Source organism: Erythranthe guttata, chromosome 12 (genome assembly GCF_056151865.1).
Source record: "Erythranthe guttata isolate IM_541 chromosome 12, IM_541, whole genome shotgun sequence".
Classification (NCBI taxonomy): Eukaryota; Viridiplantae; Streptophyta; class Magnoliopsida; order Lamiales; family Phrymaceae; genus Erythranthe; species Erythranthe guttata.
In genome coordinates, this window is record NC_142544.1 from 5,075,117 (window position 1) to 5,095,621 (window position 20,505).

General features: G+C 33.4%; 2 protein-coding genes across 2 annotated transcripts; one reads left to right on the plus strand and one right to left on the minus strand.

Moving 5' to 3' along the window:
• Positions 1-552: 552 nt before the first annotated feature.
• Positions 553-9,285, plus strand: LOC148766284 (uncharacterized). The gene is made up of 3 exons (XM_088827217.1): positions 553-733; positions 7,087-7,661; positions 8,343-9,285. Exons 1-3 carry the CDS (start codon positions 553-555, stop codon positions 8,373-8,375), a joined length of 789 nt encoding a protein of 262 aa, XP_088683343.1. The 3' UTR covers positions 8,376-9,285.
• A 7,418-nt stretch (positions 9,286-16,703) lies between these two features.
• Positions 16,704-20,287, minus strand: LOC105969353 (altered inheritance of mitochondria protein 32). Its single transcript, XM_088826589.1, has 5 exons — positions 20,117-20,287; positions 19,358-19,443; positions 18,767-19,072; positions 17,663-17,746; positions 16,704-17,136 (listed from the first exon to the last, which is right to left on the minus strand). Exons 1-5 carry the CDS (start codon positions 20,285-20,287, stop codon positions 16,839-16,841), a joined length of 945 nt encoding a protein of 314 aa, XP_088682715.1. The 3' UTR covers positions 16,704-16,838.
• Between the last annotated feature and the right edge of the window lie 218 nt (positions 20,288-20,505).

Here is a 20,505-nt window from a genome sequence, read left to right on the forward strand (position 1 = left end):
TTAATTTTTTTTATAAATATTTTGAATGTTAGGTGTACTAATCGACTATGATATTAATCGACTAAGACATAGTCGATTAACGAAATGACACCAAAAATCGTGGTTGAATAATGAAATTGACTACTAAAAGTAACAAAACCAACCGTAATGCGGCAATGAAAGCCCAATACGATTCAACAAAAAGAATCCAAACAAATAACCAATAGAAACGAATACAAAAATCATCTGTTTTTTTACAAAATAACAAATATACATAAATTGTATTGATTTATACAACTCGGACGATAGATTGACAATGGCAGAACACAAACACACCATTGATGTGCCCCATGTCCAACTACACGTGGCGAAATAGTGAATCAATATCCGAAAATTAGAAAATAGATTAAAAAACGTAGCAATTAACCTTAATCGACTACTGAACATAGTCAATTAAATTTTAATCGACTATTGAACGTAGTTGATTAAGGGTCCAACATGTGCGAATTTATCAGACCGCGCCATCCTCCGTTCAATATACCCAAAACTCATAGATCTGCCTCCATCGTCACCATGTCGTCGCTACGCCACACCATCACCATCCCAACCATTAACGTCGTCCGTCTCACCGCATTCCCCTCCAACATCGATCCCGCCACCACCACAACCCACAAATGCCGCCATCCCAGAATTTCCACATCCAATCACCAACAAGTTATTCCAACTATAAATTTCTCCGCTCTTGTACTAACTGGTATGCACCACCTCTGCTGAACTCCTCCGCCCCTTCAATCTCAGAGAGAAGGAGAAAAAAAATGAGAAGAGAAGCAGATCAAGAAAAAAAAATAAAGAGATAGCAGAAAGAATGATGTGAGAAGGGTGAAAAGATGAGTAAACTGTAAAAAGTATCCTGTGTAATCTTCAAATAACAAAAATCCCTTTGTGATAAATAAACTAGCAAAACACCCTTGTGATATTATTTATATAGCACACTCGGCCCATTATTTATTTGAGTGTTGACTTAATATAACAAGACATAAATACCCCCGGGTTTTTGCAATTAATAAGTTCTTATATTTTATAAATATTTTAATTATTTTATTTTTGTTATATCTTAATTATAAAGGTACAATGGGGTCTTTAATTTATTTCTATTTTTATTATATATATTTTAAATTATTCCTACATCAAAAGAAAACTTAAATTCCATCACTAAAAAATGTATTACTTAATTTGATTACCAAATTTTTAATAATTTTTCAATTTAATTATTTACTATTTTTTAATTATATTTTAATTTCTGAACAATTAAATTAAAAAGAAAGTATATATACACATACATATATTTTGAGGAACAATTTTGTCATTTCACGTCAAAAAATAAGCTGCCAACCGCACATCCATCGAGTGAGCTACACAAAAGTCAACCAGGAGGGTTTCTGCTTTGACTAAATTTCGCTGGGGGGCTTTTGCTAATTTATTTATCATAGGGGTTTTTTTGCTATTTGCAGATTACACAGGAGAGAAGGCAGATTGAGGAAAAAAAAAGAAGAATGAATGACGTAACAGAAGGGAGTAAGGGTGCAATTGGTAGTTTACGTTTACTAATTATCCAAACTAACAAAGAGGTTTTCTCCAATTATTTTTTTAGAGGGGATTAACCTTACATATATTTTTTTTGTTGGGATGGGGGGGTGTAAATTTTAAGAGTGTAATAAGATGACATGAACTGTGACTGTCACAGTAACTTAGGAAAATATAACAAATGAAAGATATTATAAATACTTATAACAATTTAGTAATTTTAGACAGAAAAAATTGGCTAGAGGTCATATTTCTTGAAATTACACGAGTGTAGATTATAATGGTTAGATGAATATATGTTTAGGTCTTTTGACCCAGAAAAAAAAAATATAAATTAAATAAAATTAAGTTACTAGACATAAATACCCTCAAAACTATTTTTTTTTCTTTATGAAATTAGTTATTTACGTAAGTGAGAAAACAAATCCCACATATCACTGCGCCTTTCTCTTCCACAAATTTCTCTATGTGTCTCTTCTTCAGACAAAAGCGCGCTCTCTCTCTCTCTCTCTCTCTCTCTCTCTCTCTCTCTCTCTCTCTCTCTCTCTCTCTCTCTCTCTCTCTCTCTCTCTCTCTCTCTCTCTCTCTCTCTCTCTCCTTTTTTCACGTCTATCTCCTCTCTCTAAACCATCAAATCAACAAATACTAGTAAAAAATCAAATGGAGAGATTTGACACTACAACCAATTCTTAGGCTCGAAACAAACGATTATTAGCTATAAAGATTTCAAAACTGCAACCGGAGATTTCAAATTGCATACTGCGAAAGATTCTTAGCTATGGCACGGCAGGGACGAAGCAATTGCCAATGGAAATTTTAAAACTGCAAACTGCGAACAATTCTTGCCATTCGGTTCTTAGCTATAGCAAGATAGGGGTGAAGCTATTGCAAATAGAAATTTTAAAACTGCAAACTGCGAACAATTCTTAGCTATGGTAGGGCGGAGACGAAGCAATTGCAAACATAGATTGAAAACTGCAAACTGAACATATATTTTTTCTTTTTAAATTTAACTTAAAAAAAATACTTAAAAATAGTTATTAAAAAAAACAGTGGGAAGAATACTTTGAAAACTTAAAAATATTAAAGTTTTTTTGTTTTAAATACTTAATAAAATATTTTCTTACTTTTAAAAAAATTGAAGTAATTAGTTTTAGTTTTAAAAATTAAAAAATGAATTTCATAGAAAATTAAAAATTAAAAAGAAAAATTAGTTTTAGTTTTAGTTTTAGTATAAAAAATAAAAAATTTTATTGTTTTTCTTAAAAAAAAAACCAGTTCGCGGTTCTAACTGTCGGTTCTCGGTTCCGAGAATGGGGAACGGGAACCAAACCGATTTTCTAGGTTTCAGCTGCGGTTCCGGTTCTGGTCAAACATTTCGGTTCTAGTTTCGGTTCGGTGCAAAAACCGTTGACCCCGATCCGGTTCTAGTTCCGATTCCGGTTGTAACCGAACCGGTGGCCATGTCTAGATGGGGTTTCCGGGGCCGTCCTTGATACCAGATGGGTCTCACAAGGCTTACTTGAACAATCATGGCATTCTTGAGAAGGCCATAGCTCATGTGGATGATGGGTCCTTGTGATAGTTGAAAAATTCAAGTCAACATCCAATTCTTTTCAGCAATTTGTTAAAGAACATAAAAGCTTTGCTGGCATTTTTTAAATCACCTCCTCAAAGCTATACCAATCTAATGGCAGAAATAAGTCTTCGGCTCTTCGCAGAACTAAGTCTACATCGACAACCGAAAAAGAATACGATTCTTTTCCTATCGAAGAACAAAAATAGGTTGCAGAAAACCCATTAAGGCATCTCCAATGGAGTTCCTAAAACTCATGAGTCTCCATATTTTAGAGACTTTGGTAAAAGACTCAATACCATTGAAGGTCCGGAAGAGTCTCTAAAATAGAGACTATTCGTAAAGTTTCTAAATATTTTCCTGTATTTAGGATTGCATACAATTCTAACTTAAAGTTTTCCTTAATAAAAAATTTAAGAAAATTAATTTTTTATTTTTGTGGTTAAAATATTTATTTTTGTTACTTGAAATATTTATTTTTGTTGTTGAAAATACAAAAACAAAAATATCAATGTTTTCCCTAGGTGAGATATATATTAAAAAATTAAGATAATGTAAATAAAAACTAATTATCGAAAATTTAATGTACAAAACTAAACTACAATCTAGTTATTATAAGAAATAAATTATAAATGAATACATAAAATTGATTTTTTAGAACTCCTCATTGGAGATGAGATTTTTTCTTAGAGACCGAGGCTCTAACTGGATCTCTAAAATCAAATTTAGAAATCCCTTTTACATACTCTATTGGAGATGCCCTTAGTAAAATGCGGAACCAAAACTAAGAAAAGAAATGAAGATACCCACAAGAGTTTGGAATGTTAGTTGTTCCATGGAAGTGTAGTAATTTTCAGACGAGAAATGATAAGAGAGAAAAAGACCAGGCAAAAGTAAAATTGAATTTGCTTAACCAAAAAAATTAAAGTCAACAACTTTTTTTTTTTTTTTTTTTTTAATGTGATGTGAGTGTGTTTGATTTAGAGGAGAAAAAAACATTTTATTCATATTTTGGACAAGAGTTTGAGAGAGAATGATTTCACATTTTATTTCATACACATAACAATTGTAGTCGTTATAAAGACTCTTTCCTTTTCTAATATCACGATTCTCAACTAAAAGCTCCACGCATTCTTCATCTACATTGTATGTCAAACATTTATGTCACATTTAATATTTGTCTTTTTGTCTTTTTTTTTTTTCCCTTCTTCTTCTGCCTTCCCTAAAATAGATGAAATGATGCCATTAGCAAGAAAATATCACACGTTGTATTAATTTTCTTCTAATATAATGAAAAGAGCAACAAATTTATAGATAAACATAAAAAATACATGTACTTCAAATTTAAGTCCTGCACGTAATTGATATAAATAAAAGAGAAATAAATGAGAAGTGTATTAAGTGTGCGGTTTAGACGCATAACTAAAACAAAACAAGACTGTATATATTGTACTGTTAAGGATCATAACTAGAACAAAAAAATGACTAGAAGATGTTACAATACATCGTGAACCACAAGATGTCTTTCTATCAACTGTAGACACATAAACACATACCAACGTCTATCCCTCACAATAGACGGTAGATATAACAACTATATGCACATTCACTATCTGTAGCACATATAGTATGTATTATTCAGGTTACGGTGTCTTCGTTTTATATGTGCAAAATATGCACTAATACCACACTTATGGTAAGATAACAGATCTCTATATAAATATAATATTTTTTTGAAAAATGATTCGGAGCCGTTGCCTCACGAAACTATGTATGATTTGCTAACTCGCCACCAATTGTATTTGTACATATAAAGAAACTGGTCGAGGGAATTTGCGATACAACTTACACTACGATAAATATAGCTATAATCCCGCTCTATTTGTCAAAGGATGTTTAAATGTTAAGAAGTATGTCAATAAAGTTCTTAGCACATTGCAATCCCACCAAATTCCTAACACAACGGAATCAACTAATATGTACATTTGTGCATCTCCAAACTTGTAAAGCTTGTTGAGGTATACATCGAGAAGTATGGGAAATCATGAGACTGTTCAATGTTTAATCTTTGTACCAGTATCCTCCATCTCTCTAAAAGGGAGATTTTGAATCCATCTTCGTGGGCCCTTATAATTTTATTCCAAAACAAAAAATAAAAAATCTAATATCGGCTCTAAAACAATGGTTGTAGAAACTACAAGCTTGCGTTTAAGAGATTTCATACTTTGTTGATAAAAGTTTAACCATAAAGATCTTTAAATGTTAAGGTGTATGTCGATAAAGTTGCAATCCCACCAAATTACTAACACAACGGAATCAACTAATTTGTACATTTCTATATCTCATTCCAAACTTATAAAGCTTGTTGAGGTATACATCGAGAAGTATGGAAAATCATGAGAGTGCTGATTGTTTAATCTTTGTAACAATATCCTCCATGTCTTGAGAAGGGAAGTTTTGAATCATTCTCCGTGGGCCCTTATAATTTTATTTAAAAAACAAAAACATAAAAAAACCCTAATGTCGGCTCTAAAACATTGGCCGTAGAAACTACAAGCTTTATGTTTAAGATTTCATACTTTGTTGATAAAAGTTTAACCCTTTCAAGATCTCTACTAACTTATGTGAATCCCTATAGAGAATTTCAGGGGAGGGGGAGGTTGTGCAAAAAATGCACAATCGAGAGCCATTATTTTAGGGGCATAATAAAAAAGCATTATATTTTCCCATATCACGATTCTTATCAAAAAGCATCGCGCATTTTTCGTCTACGCTGTATGTCACACACTTTATATTTTGTCTTTTTTTTCCCTACCTTCTCTACGAAAAATCTAATGATGCAATTAACAAGAAAATATCACACATATTATTAATTTTCTTGTAATGAAATGGAAAGAGAAACCATTTTATAGATAAACATAAAAAATATATGCACTTCAAATGTAAGTGCTCACACGTACGTAATTGATACAAGTAACTAAAATTAAATAAATGAGCAGTGTATCTAATGTGCAATTTAGGCGCATAACTAGAAAGAAAAGAAAGTGTATCTAGTGTCGGTTTAGGGGCATAATCAAGAACAAAATGTTCCATATATGTGAAAATTTATGCTCAAATACAAGGTCTACATATGTGAAAATATTGCGCAAAACATGCACAATCCAGAGTAATTTTATACACATCACTTAAATATTACAATTCAACAAACAACTTGGTATACATATGTACTTCTATGCCATGTGAAGGTTGGTTTTAAGAAAAAAAAAATATATTTTTTCTTCTTTATTCGAAGAAGAGCTTTTGAGCAAAGGACTTGACAAAGTTATGAGTTGGGTATATTAATACTCATAGTCACTGTAGTCGTAATATAGGGGGTGTGCTATTAATGCCTTTTTCTATTTCCTTTTTTTTCTTTTTTTTATTTTGACTATATTTTGTAAGAGGAAGTAGCAGGTAATGTTTAGATGACGTGGCGACAGGTGAGTGGGTGATGAACTTTGACTGTCTGGAATAGCCCGGCTCGTCCAAAGCAGCTCCATTTACTATGAAAATGTGAAACATCGTATACAGTAAAACCTCGATAAATTAATGACATCGGTTAAATAATAATTTGTTTCGACCCCGACTTAGTAAACACCTACTAAATTATTAAACATTTCGTTAAATTAATAGAATTTTACTAGTGATGATTGTATTAATTTATAAAGGTTTAATGTACGTTGGTAATTTACTTTTTGACTAGGCAATTTGTTTTCTTGATTTTCTTGACTCTTTTGTTGCTTTTGCTTTTTCACTTAAATTACTCGCATTCTATTTCACAAGAATTAGATATGGACTATGGTCTTGGTCCCAATTTTGATTGATCAAAATAAATATTAGCCCTTTTGTTTTAATTTAATTTAGATATAGAAATTATGAGTTACTTTAATTTTTATAAGTTGTTGAAGTGTTTGAATTGTTTTCTTTAATTTATTTCCACACGGACAAAAAATCCAGCCCTAATCGCAACATTTCGAGACATTCTGGCAGCGTGCTCGACACCGAAGTACGTGCTAGAGGTCGTAGACTGTTCCGCTTCGAGGCAATGTGGATCCGTCGAGATGAGTGCGAAGAGATAGTTCAAAATCAATGGGCTGCGCAGTTTGATTCTGATCCAATTGCTGATATTCTTAGCAAAACCGAAAACTGCAAAATGGCACTTCTTCATTGGAGTAAATATGTGATTCAGCACCCAAAGAAACGCATTGCAGAGATTGAAAAACTTCTTCATCAACTACAGATGGGTGATCAGTCGGCTCAGGTGGTAGAGGATATTGGGGCTCTTCGGGGTGAGCTCGAAAAGTTGTATGTGGATCTCGACATGTATTGGCGTCGGAGGAGTAGGGTCTACTGGATTCGTGAAGGGGATAGAAATACGAGTTTCTTTCACTCGAGGGCATCTTCTCGAAAGCGGACTAACCGGGTGAATAGGATTAAGTATGAGATGGGTTCATGGAAAGAGAGAAAAAAGGATATCGAGAAGGTGATTTCAGAGTATTTTACATCTATCTTCCAATCAACAAATCCAGAAGAGAGTGTGATCGATAGAGTATTCCAGTATTTATTATTTTACACTAAATACTGAATATTCTTGGTACTAATGTTCTTGAGTGCGTACTTGATTTTCTTAATCACAAGAAACTTTCGAGTAAACTCAACTTCACTTTCATTGTTCTTATCCCTAAAGTGAAGTGCCCATAAAAAACTCACAGAGTATCGGCCCATTAGTTTGTGTAATGTTATTTATAAATTCGGCTCGAAAGTTAGAGTTAATAGGATTAAACCCTTCTTAAATGGTATTATCGTGCCTACCGAATCTGCCTTTGTTCCTAAACGCTTGATTAGCGATAATGTTCTCATTTCTTACGAAATCAATCATTTCATTATATCAAATTCTAGTAAGCAAACTAATTATATTGGACATTAGTAAGGCATATGATCGAATTGAATTGTCTTTCTTACAGAAAATTCTATGTAGACTTGGTTTCCCTGTTGAGTTCATTGCCTTGATCATGTTATGTGTTTCTTCGGTATCTTACTCTTTTCTTTTTAATGGTTATCAATTTGGCTCACTTTGCCCGTCACGGGGGCTCACGCAAGGAGATCCTCTTTCACCTTACTTATTCATATGTTGTACTGAAGCTCTCTTGGCTATGATTCACAGTGTTGCAGCGAGGGGAGATCTTCAAGGGATTAAGATTGATCATGAGGCTCCGACGATTTCATGTCTTTGCTTTGCCGATGATACACTAGTGTTCTACCGAGCCTTTGAGACGAACGCACTTACCCTTCGCCAGATCCTGAATGACAACGCTCTTGCCTCAGGTCAAGTCATCAACCTGGACAAGTCCACCATGACATTTTACCCGAACACCTCTTTGGATGTTAGAACCATCATTCGTTCCACTTCAGGTTTTCATGTTGTGGACCGCCACGATAAATACTTGGGGATGCCAGTGAGAATTGGACAATCTCGTAAAGCAATTTTCAGTTTTTTTGAGGGATAGAGTGTGGGCCCGAATCAAAGGTTGGGGGGAGAAGCAACTCTCTAAAGCAGGCAAGGAGGTACTTATAAAGGCCGTTCTCCAAGCTATTCCGTCATACATTATGAGCTGCTTCAACTTACCCCTTGGATTAATTAGAGAAATTGAATCGGCCATCCAGAGATTTTGGTGGGGGGGATGGAACGTCACGATCGATGGCATGGATGTCGTGGGCTTATTTGTGCAAATCCAAGGAAAACGGGGGCATGGGCTTTCGAGACTTACGAAGCTTTAATCTTGCCATGCTTGCAAAGCAAACTTGGCGAATTCTCACAAATCCAAATCTCTTTCTTTCCAATCTTTTTAGAGCTCGTTATTTTCCTTCCGTGAATCTCTGGTCCGCTTCTGTTGGTTCACGCCCCTCGGCGACTTGGCTTAGGATTATTTCTACCTCTTTTCGCTCTTGTTGATTTTCATTTGTTAAGAGAAATTGTAATAACTTGGCTCATGTGCTTGCCAGTGAGTTGTTTAAGCTAGCTGGTTTGTATGGACCCTCTCTACCTCCTGATATGGAGACTTTTAATGAGTAATAAAATATCACATTTCTTCTAAAAAAAAAAAAAATGACATGACATCGTTCTAATCATAAAATTAATTTTCTCTTGATATGTTTTTTTTTTAAAGTATTCTTATAAATATAAAAGACTACTTTAGCTTCAAATAATGTTTTGTAGCTTAATGTAATATTTAATTATTTTACAAAAACAATGATTTTAATAGAATATTATAGACAAAATGCTTATGGATTTTTTTTAACTTTGTTAATCATTCATGTAAAAAACAAGAGAATTCAAAATTGTAGTCAAAGTTATTCGAATTTTAGTGGTTGATCTACAGTTCCAGAGCCTGGAATGATAATATGGTGGGCTTAAAAATGACGGAGTTTAGGGAGTGCACCCTCCCTCAAAACTAACACAAAATAAATAATTTTTGGTAGATCTCAAATACAAATGAATTTCTAGTTACTCAAAATTCACTTCATAACGTCCATTGCTCTGGTGCAAGTAGTAATTTTCTATATTGTTTCAAACTAAAATATAATGTGTTTGTCATGTACTCATTATTATAATGAGATTTGAATCGCGAAGAAGCTCACTTTTGCGATATACGCACTAGGCCAAAATGCAAGACTTGCGACGAAAACGGACCTCTCGCGACGATTTCTCAGGTATTGCGACGAACAAAATTCGTCGCCAAATCGAGCGAGGATAGTCGCCAATTGCCATGTCGCAAAGCCAGTAAAATACATTTGCGACATAAGGTTTTGTGACGAATTCTAAAAATCATCGCCAATTTCGTATTTTTGGATTTTTTTTTTTTATTACTCGCGAGGGATTGCATTATTTTGGCGCAAATTACTCGCGATGAATACACAATAAGTTGCAAACATTTAGCGGCAATAATTGGTTTTGTCGCAAACTATATCATCGTTTGGAATATTTTCGTCGCAACTGCTTTGAATATTTTGGTGACTAAAAAACATTTTCGTCGCAAGCCACTCGTCAATGTTGCGACGATTTCGTAATGTGATTTGTCCCAAGTGTCGATTATGTTTGCGACGAGTGTGAGTAAGTCTGAAAGTTTTTAGTTTTTTAATATTAAATTTGGTTTAGTTTTATTATTTTCAATTAGCAAATTTAACCTGTACTATCAGCTATTGTACACAAAAATAAAACACTATCATATCAAAAATATTAAAACCACATTTACGGATTAATAATGTCAAAGTAGCACACAAACATCAATTCAAAAAATACATAAAAGACTTTGTTGCACGACCTTTTAATAGGTAGAATATATCCACAATAAAGGGATTCCCGTTACAACTTATTTATTCGGAAATCATGCAACCAAGGAAGTAATAAATGTTAGAAAATTTATCGTACATACATACGAATTCCCAAGAACCAACATGCTTGAATCAACGAGAATTAAACCTAAACATAAACACGGAAGCGTACCTTACATCATGTAATCGAGTCTTCGAATCTCCACCGGATTTGGGACAGGTCTTCCAAAGAATCCGCAGTTCCTTAATTATCTCTCTAACGATGGATTTTAGAAGAGACGGAATGGTTGCGTTTCTTTGGGGACCACGACCCTTTATATAACTGTAAATTCCAGTTATTCTATAATTGTGATTCAGCCCCATCAATAAATCACAATTAAGCCCTAATTGTCTCTACACATTAGGCCCATAATTATAGTCTAATACCCATAAGTCCAACCCAATAATCTTTATTAGATCACAATTAATTTGGACTTTCTTTTAGATAGCCATACACATTTACGTCACATATGTGAGCCCACATAATTATTGAAATAATTCCAACAATCTCCCACTTGGGCCACATATGTTATATACCTTATAAATGTGTACACCTTATGAGCTCAAAATTGCTATCATATAAAAAGGTATTCCTTACAATCTCGTCCATTGACCATACTAATATAGGACTAAAGAGGCTTTCGTCACATTGAGCGTGTCTAAACCCAACAGTAATCACGTATACCAATATAGCCAAACGACATAGATCAAATCATGGTGTGTAGCATGGAAATTACATATAATGTGATCTTAACATGCCTATTTCCAACTGGTCCTACTTTAAACTTTATTGAGACCAAAGCTTTACATAATTGTACAAAGTGTAGCCAAATACTTTATTTCTGCAGAAAACCAAATACACAAAATTGTGTCCAAACATATCATAGAGCTACCAAAATGTATTTATATGTACACATACATACAAACTCCCACTGAACCAAAATATCCTTAAATGATATAACACCTACATGAGCAATGCTCATGAATACCTTATGTGTTAATCCATTAGTAAGCGGATCCGCAATTGTGGAGTTTATCTTAATATGCTCTATGTACTGTTCACTTTGTACCTTTAACAACAAAGAACTTTCACAAGCTCTTGTTGTTGTTCGAAATTATAGCTGTTAAATATTGTCACCGTATAACTTTAATACAAATCAACATGTGCAGCCTAATAACGAGTGTTTATAGCTATATTCAAAAATAAGATGCTAAAAATTACCAGAACTTAACCATCGTGAAAAGAGCTTAAAGTGTTTGCTTAACACTCATGTCAAAATAGCTCAATCACTTAGGTTTACATTAACCAAAATGGATCTATACTTTAAGCATCATAAAAAATCAAAATCATGAATAAACCACACGATCTCCCAAAATATCTGATTTTGATAAATGAGCATATGTATATAACTTACATTCCCTATAATTACTGTATAACCCATTTGGCTGCTTTGCTAAATGATCCACTTTATAGGGTTATTCAAATATCTGCCTAACTTTATGCACACCTTAACCAAATACGTACATTCTTTTATTTAAAATATTTATTGGGCATTGAATTGAGACTAAACAAGTCTACTTTGTTGTGAGATTATCTCCCACTGATCCTTGAGAATGTACAATCATTAACTTTATTTATCTCAAAGTACATATGAGATAATTATAAGCTTAGGATTGTAACATCATTAACGGGAATTTTAATTTCCTTAATGGACTACTTTAGTTTGCAATCAATATCCTTCAAATCTTTAAAATTTTATGGTTGCACTTTATTGTTCCAAAAATATTACTATTTGAGAAACATATTCCTTGTGTCCATTAATCTCTTAATAGAGTCGATATGAGTGAAATATTTAATGACTAAACGTACCATATATCTTTCAATATTGCCCATTTGAATTACATTTGGTCTCAATTATTTGTAACCAAAGAAATTCACACCTTATGGCATTTCGATAAGATCCTAATGTCTTGTCATTCTAAATTTCAACTCATCTTTAATGCCTTATTCTCTTAAGGTTGTTGAGTTTGCTCTCAAGTGACTATTACCAAAGCTTGATTGGGAATTGTTCAATATTGTCTTATCAAAACTCTATATCTACTTTTCAAACAATGACAAGTACAAAGACATGTACATTGTCAAAAGCAGTACTAGGAATCAAATTGATTCATCTTTAAAGACAATGTCTATAATCTAAATTTCTCCCCTCAAACTCAACATCCTTAAAAGATTTTAAATTTCCCCTTTTAAAACATAATATATTGCAGCACTTAATGTTTCTCCTAAATGTACCTTAGCAAAGAAGAATGACTTATCATACTTCTTTGAATGTCTTGAATGTTCTATTCTTGAAATTTGTACCATTTTAAATTGCTTATGTAAGATTTTACTGTATGAGACTTTTACTTAAATTATAGGTCAAATTTTGAATTATGAAATAGACCAAGCTTAATGTTTTCAAATGAACAAGCTAACCGAATTTGTTCAAGAGAAAATCTAAATTCATCTAATGACGGTACCAAATGTCTATTTCATAATTCAAAAGAAAACCTAAGAGTCCTCATAGTCTCAATCCCAAATCTTACGTAACCTTTATAGATCATGTATATCTTTCAACATCAATTAAATGTTGGTTATGTGAATAACCCTTTATATACACATTTATGTGAACAGTGTAACCCATGATCTATTCACTAAATGTGTCTAGGTACAAAGTCAAAATATATTTTAGAACAGATTAAAGTGAGAAACAAGCATAATTACGTTATTCAACGTACCTCAGATGTAAACTGCAATTATAATGATTTATCTTAAGATGTACTAGTCAAATTAGCACTTAGTCTTTTCTCCCTTAATTATTTATTCTTCGTGTGAACGGTCAAAGTTTTATTATTTATGTTTTACAACAAACCTTATATTGACCATTCACGTAGAAAAATAAATTAAACCATATTCACTTTCAAGTCAGCGAAACCACACTAACGGAAGTGATATACCTCAAAATGAGATTAGACTATTACTTAATGTGCTCATTTATGTTCCTTTTCTTTATACCTTATTTAAACAATAGATATCATTATCTAATTTGTTGCAACTTTATCGTTTTAAAATAAAACGTATCCTTACTATCTTTAAGGAACCTTCTAGTACGTAGCCCCAAATTAAACCTTATGCCCCCAAAAAATTATTTTAAAATGGATGCACCTAATGATCTTAAATTTTATAAATAGAACGACGATATACTCTAGGTTCTTCTATTGTTCTATCCAAAAACAAATTCAAGATCTATGCACCATAATATGTAATAATAAAAATATTTGTGCAATTAAGCACAAAGTATTATAGGCAGATAATGTGTAAGCATATAAATAAATTAAATAGAGAACGTAAATAAAATCAATATGCTCACATTATAATCCAAAGTTTGACTTTGAAATTTTAACTAACTATGGAATACATCTCAAGATGTCTAGCACAACATTAATATCAAGTCGTAGGGACAGTAATATTAATTGTAAGTGACACTCTTATTGTAGTAATCAAACATTGATAATAAATCCTGTCAAATAATAAGTTCATCGTAGGGATGTAACTTTTATTCACATGGAGCCAAATAATTATCACATGTTTATTACCACAGTTGCATATGTGGTTCGGCCAAGTATTAACCTACCGTAGGGGTAGTGTTAAAATTCGCATGAATTCACATACACATAAACATCTTGACATTCTCAATTAGCTAATCTACACAGAGAGGTCACGTAGGGTGGCGTCATGCTTCAATTAGTTCTTTTAAATGTCAGACAAACTTAATAACAAGTCATTAGATGTACCCAAAAATTACTCAAAAAATTAAAAGTCGTCGTTGAACGCTAAGGCTCTAAAGACCTCACTGTATTGTTTTCGAATCAAACTCAGTAATATGGTTATTCATAAAAAAATGAGTATGCATTGAAAACATCGAACCCATCTTTATTTTGAATTTGAGCTAAAGATAATGTGGGGCTCACAATTCAATCTTATTTAGATAGTGGCCAAAATAAATCTTAACCAATAAATCTAACTTTATATGGATTTGGACTATATCAGTAACTCAATTTAGACTTAAAACAAGGGTTTTGAGTCAAATGCCGAATGAGTCAAACCTTATTTGGTTAATTAATAACCGTATTCATATTTTGATTCGTTAATGTTTAAATTATACTTGGTCAGAAACGTATTGAATTAAAAAATTAATTCATATCCTTAATTCGACCCATTAATTAAAACATTTAAGCCTAATAAGGCATGAACTTTAAAATCTGAAAATTCCCCAAATTAGCATTAGAAAACCGAATTTGAAATTCAAAATGAATTTCACTTTATTGACCAAACAAAACCTTAAATGAATATAAAAGAATTCACATATTAGTTCGGTCCCTCAAAATAATTGAAATGTTTTAAATGGCCCCAAAACCTTAAATCAACTTTTTATTCCTTAAAATTTGCCTTTGTCCCAAAACCAGAAAATCTTTCAACTTAAAGGACTGAATTGAAATTTTGAAAGAAAAGCTTTTGAGTGAAAAGGGACCTAAGATTCAGAAATACTTAATTTGAAAAATATATGACTGTTTTCGAAGAAACTTTAAAAGTGGGGACTGAAATGCACTTTTCGAAAGCTTTGGGCCCAAAATCAGATTTTCATTTATTATAAATTGACCCCAGCCCAAAATCAGGAATAACCCAAATATGGGGTCAATTTGTAATTTCAAAAAACTTGATTGGGGTAAGTTGTAATTTGCTAGAACTTTATCAACCTAATTTTGCCTCTCTAGCAAATCAACCGCCGTCATACCTCTCAGCCAACTCCACCGCCACCATCAATACCACATACCACCGCCGGAAACACACAACCCACAAATATCAACGCCGTCGGAATCCACCGTCGGCGCTCCGGCTTCCCTTTAGGCGAATCACGCCACCCAACATCAGTAATAATAGGACCGCACGCAATCCGCCCATTTCACCTAATGGACGCCGGAAAAGAAGTGAGGGGGCGGTGGTTGGTGGTCGACGACGGCCGATGAAATTGGTGGTACTGAAAAACGGTGCAGCAGGCTTGACCTGATGGCCGCTGCCCCAAATTTCAGATTTGGAATTCTCAGATTTTTGCCGTAAGACTTAATTCTTCAATCCAATGGATTGAAACCAAATTATTTTAACACTAATAGAAATTAATCAACCAACGATTGATAACTTCATAGAATCATACTGAATTTGAAAATTAATTCCTTAAACCTTAATCATTGATCCGAATGTCAGATATACACCAAACCTTAATTCGGTTAATATTATTGAACATGGAAATATTATTCAAATTGAAATCAATCAACACACACCAGGCCAGACGAACGTATTTCATAATGAAATAAATCAACCATCAATTGAATAATTGCATACAATTAAATACGATAACCATGATTGACTTAACCAAAACAAAAAATCATTAATCCAAAAAACGAAAATAACCATGCAATTTGAATCACTGAATATAAAATTGCATTAGAAACCCTATATGTTGATCCATGACAGCGAATTCATGAAATCAAAGCTACATAGTGCCGAATTGAATACAACACAACAAAATTCATAAATTTCATAAATTCTCGAAAATTCAAAACACGGTGGCTCTGATACCACTTGTTAGAAAATTTATCGTACATACATACGAATTCCCAAGAACCAACATGCTTGAATCAACGAGAATTAAACCTAAACATAAACACGGAAGCGTACCTTACATCATGTAATCGAGTCTTCGAATCTCCACCGGATTTGGGACAGGTCTTCCAAAGAATCCGCAGTTCCTTAATTATCTCTCTAACGATGGATTTTAGAAGAGACGGAATGGTTGCGTTTCTTTGGGGACCACGACCCTTTATATAACTGTAGATTCCAGTTATTCTATAATTGTGATTCAGCCCCATCAATAAATCACAATTAAGCCCTAATTGTCTCTACACATTAGGCCCATAATTATAGTCTAATACCCATAAGTCCAACCCAATAATCTTTATTAGATCACAATTAATTTGGACTTTCTTTTAGATAGCCATACACATTTACGTCACATATGTGAGCCCACATAATTATTGAAATAATTCCAACAATAAATACACACATACAAGAATATAAGATCAAACAAAAAATGATTATACAAACCCAATCAATAGTATATCAAAATCTCAAATAACTCGATTATCTAGTGTATTCCATTTTTTTCGCGCACAGTGGTCGCCATAGTAGAGTTCAGTACGCACCATAAGCCACAACAGCTGCAGAAACTGCACCCACCACTGCAACAGTAGTGATAACGTGGCGTCGCTCAACATTCCCTATCCACGAAAAGAGTCCTTTTTTAACTGGTTTCTTCTCAACATTCTCGTCTCTGCAGCATGAAAATCCAGTAACACCTCTGCAACACCCTCCACCATTACTTGCCGAAGCAGCAACAATCTCTTCGGGTTGTTTCTCGCTGCTCTTCACATTTGTTCCATTAGTATGATTCGGTTCCTCAACTCTTTTCACATTAGCACCCATTTGGCCCCTGTATATAATCATGATATGCATAAAATATTCATTTTTCATCTATGTAGCACATACACGGAAACATGAAAACGGGCATGTCGAAACGGCATGTTGGAAAAATGGGGATACATGAACTTAGGGGAAACATATAAATTTTAAAAGTATATGGGTATATTTATAAATATGCTATATAAACAAATATAAGTTTTTGTTTATATATAATTTTTATTTTATATTTCAATACAAATATATTCAAAATTAAAATTATTATAATCTATCATTTTGTAGTTGATCAATAAATCATGTAATTGATTAGGGAAGTAACACAAATATCTCAAAATTTACTATTCAAATACGTTTCCAATTTTGCAGAAATTGTGAAATGGTCCATAAGGTGTCCGGCAACTCTGTCCTTTAGTTTTGTACACAAAACGTGTCCGAAACAGAAACATTAAAAAGTTGAATTTTCCGTACTATATACCTTCTCATTGTTGCGAAACAATAATTAGATATTAAGAAAAGGAAGATGAAGAAAGAAAGCACACCTCCAAATCCGATCAATGGCTTCCCCCCGCCCAATTTGTTTATCAAGCAATTCATGAATGTCGCCAGGTGTAACATACCCGTACCTTAAAAAAAGAGCATGAATCATTTTATGATGTATGTGGACACACATGCAACAAAATAATTTTTGGAGTGATAACACCTCTTTTTACATTGTTAATCAGGCAAAACAAATGTTATGAATTACTAATAAGGTGGCATTAACTCTATAGAGTGACAATAAAATGTGATTTTCAGTGACGCAGAGCGAAAGCACGGTGAAGAACTAATTGGAATGAATTAATCCTAAATAACAAAATAACATTCGAAATCCACCGAAAATTCTGAAATCCACTAGAAAATAGAGAAAACTCTAAATATTTTATTAAAATTGGAAAATTCTTTCAAAATAAAGTCTGAAGGCAGCTATTTATACTAATGAAACTGAAAACCCTAATTAAACTAGGAAAATAATAAAAATTACCAAAAATCTCAAAAATGAGTTAGAGCGTGATTCTAGTAGATCTCGTAATTTTGGAAACAACCCAATCTGCGGAATCCTAATCCGATTTTTCTATGATTTGAATCCAAAACTTGCCTAAAATGGTAAAAACGAACTTTTAGGAGTTTAAACGACAATGGATTACTGAAATCTGACGTGATTCACAAGCTTTGCTCATGAGTTTTGTTTCATGCATAACTTATTTCGATATTTTCACCAATGTCCATTAATAACCCTTCTCCGAATTAAATATGTATTTTGCAATTCTTATCCAGTTTGATGTTCATTATCAGTCGTCACTTCTATGTATAATTATATAGTGACATAAAAAATTATTAAGTGACAACAAAATGAGCAATTACTGACATCATACAAAATGTTGTCACTTTTTAGTAACAACTTTTGATATTGTTTCAAATAGGGATGACTCATGGTTCTGGTGCGCCAAAGCGGCGTTTATCGTCGTTCCAGACAATAAATCGGCGATTTCAGCTCTTAAGCCGGAACTTTGTCACTCATGAATTTCACATTTAGCCAAAAATAAGTCTTGTACTAATAGTTGAAACAAAATAAAACACAAAGCACAGAAAAGTGTAGTCCTTACCAGTTACCAGCAATTTTTCCATGAGGAGTTGCACTAAAGATGATCACATTGCCAGCATACTTGTGCCCTCCTACATGTGAGCAAGCAGTCACAGATATATGCTTCTTCAAATCTTTGGATTCAATCTCTTCCTTAAACTTCTCAATCAAAATCGGGCCACAAACCCCACATCTTCGGTCTCGATTGTTATGACAACAGACAAATACGTATGAGCCACTCAATTTTTCGATCTTTCCAGACAACTTAGCCTTTTCATTTACAAGCACATCCTCAACAAAGCTATCGACTTCGGATTCTATTAAGCCCCTTCAGTAAACCAAAACAAAGACGCACGATTTCCAACCAATTAAAATAAAGGCAATATCAATAATTTAATAATGAATAAACAGTAGAACCTCGATAAATTAATACTCGATAAACTAATAATTTTGCTTAAGTAATAATTTCTTACGGTCCCGACTCGATAAAAACGTACTAAATTATTAGATCGATAATTTAATATTTCGCTAAATTATAGAATTTTGTCAGTCGGGACTGTATTAATTTATAGATGTTTAGCTGCATGTATATATTCCTCAAGTATGTTCATACCTGTATAGAATCATTTCGGGAAAAATCAGTACGTCTCCATCGGACAACTTCCCATTGTCGCCTGCCTCGCATATGGTCAAACGAGTCTACAAATTCCCAAATCATCAAATTTAAAATGTATATTTATGTTTTCTGATATATTTCCAAGAAATTAAATACACCAAAAAATTAAATACCAGAAAGACAAAATGCAGGCACACGCGCGAGATGCAAAACTATATATTTTTGGGTTAAGTGCACTTAGCCCCCTAAACTTTAGCCGTTTTTTAGTTGCCCCCCAAAACTATATTTTTTATTTTTTTTTTTTCTTTTTACCAAAAACCTTGTGGATTGGCGAATTTGCCCATCCATTCTCTCCTATGAGTCGCACATGGGCAATTCCGGTAGCTTTTGGTCAAAAATGGACTTTTTTAGTTATCAGTGCAACAAATTAGTATATATATATATTGTGCTTTCACTAAGTATGTATTGACTTTATATCATGTTTTTACGAATTATGTATAAATGATAAATCGATGCAGATCGAGTAACCTAGGTTTTCTTGTTGACTATCTGTTATGCATAAATATAGTAATACAGGGGTTGATAAACACAAGTTTCACTTCTTCTTCAATGTGTAGTTGATAGGAAAACAAATATGCATGGTGTATGGTGCGCTCGTACCGACTACTTTCCACAACATTTAAAGACAGTGAGAATATAAACAACTAAAATAATATATTCAATTCTGCTATTAATATTTTTTTTTTAAGTACGGACCTTGAGTTTAATGTCGTCTTTACGAGCTTTTAGGGCAGAGGCGAGAAGCTTAGGGAGAGGATCGGCATCAGATTCCTCGACGCGTGTAGGCCACGACTCATGAGACTTGTAGCATAGGAACAAGTGTTGTCCGTACTGTTCAACACTTCCGGCGAGTTTGCTTTCGTACATGTCACTTCTCTCGAACCCATAATTGCCACTCTCATCTACGACGATGGTGCTGGTGGCCATGGTGGAGGACGACGGAGATATAAAGCACCTGGTCGGCCGGAAGATATTTTTCCAAGGTTTTCGTATATGGATTTTGGGGGGAATGAGTGGACATATATATATATTGTTTTTATATTGGCATAGGCATATACATATTTGTCTGAATGGAGGCAGTAGAT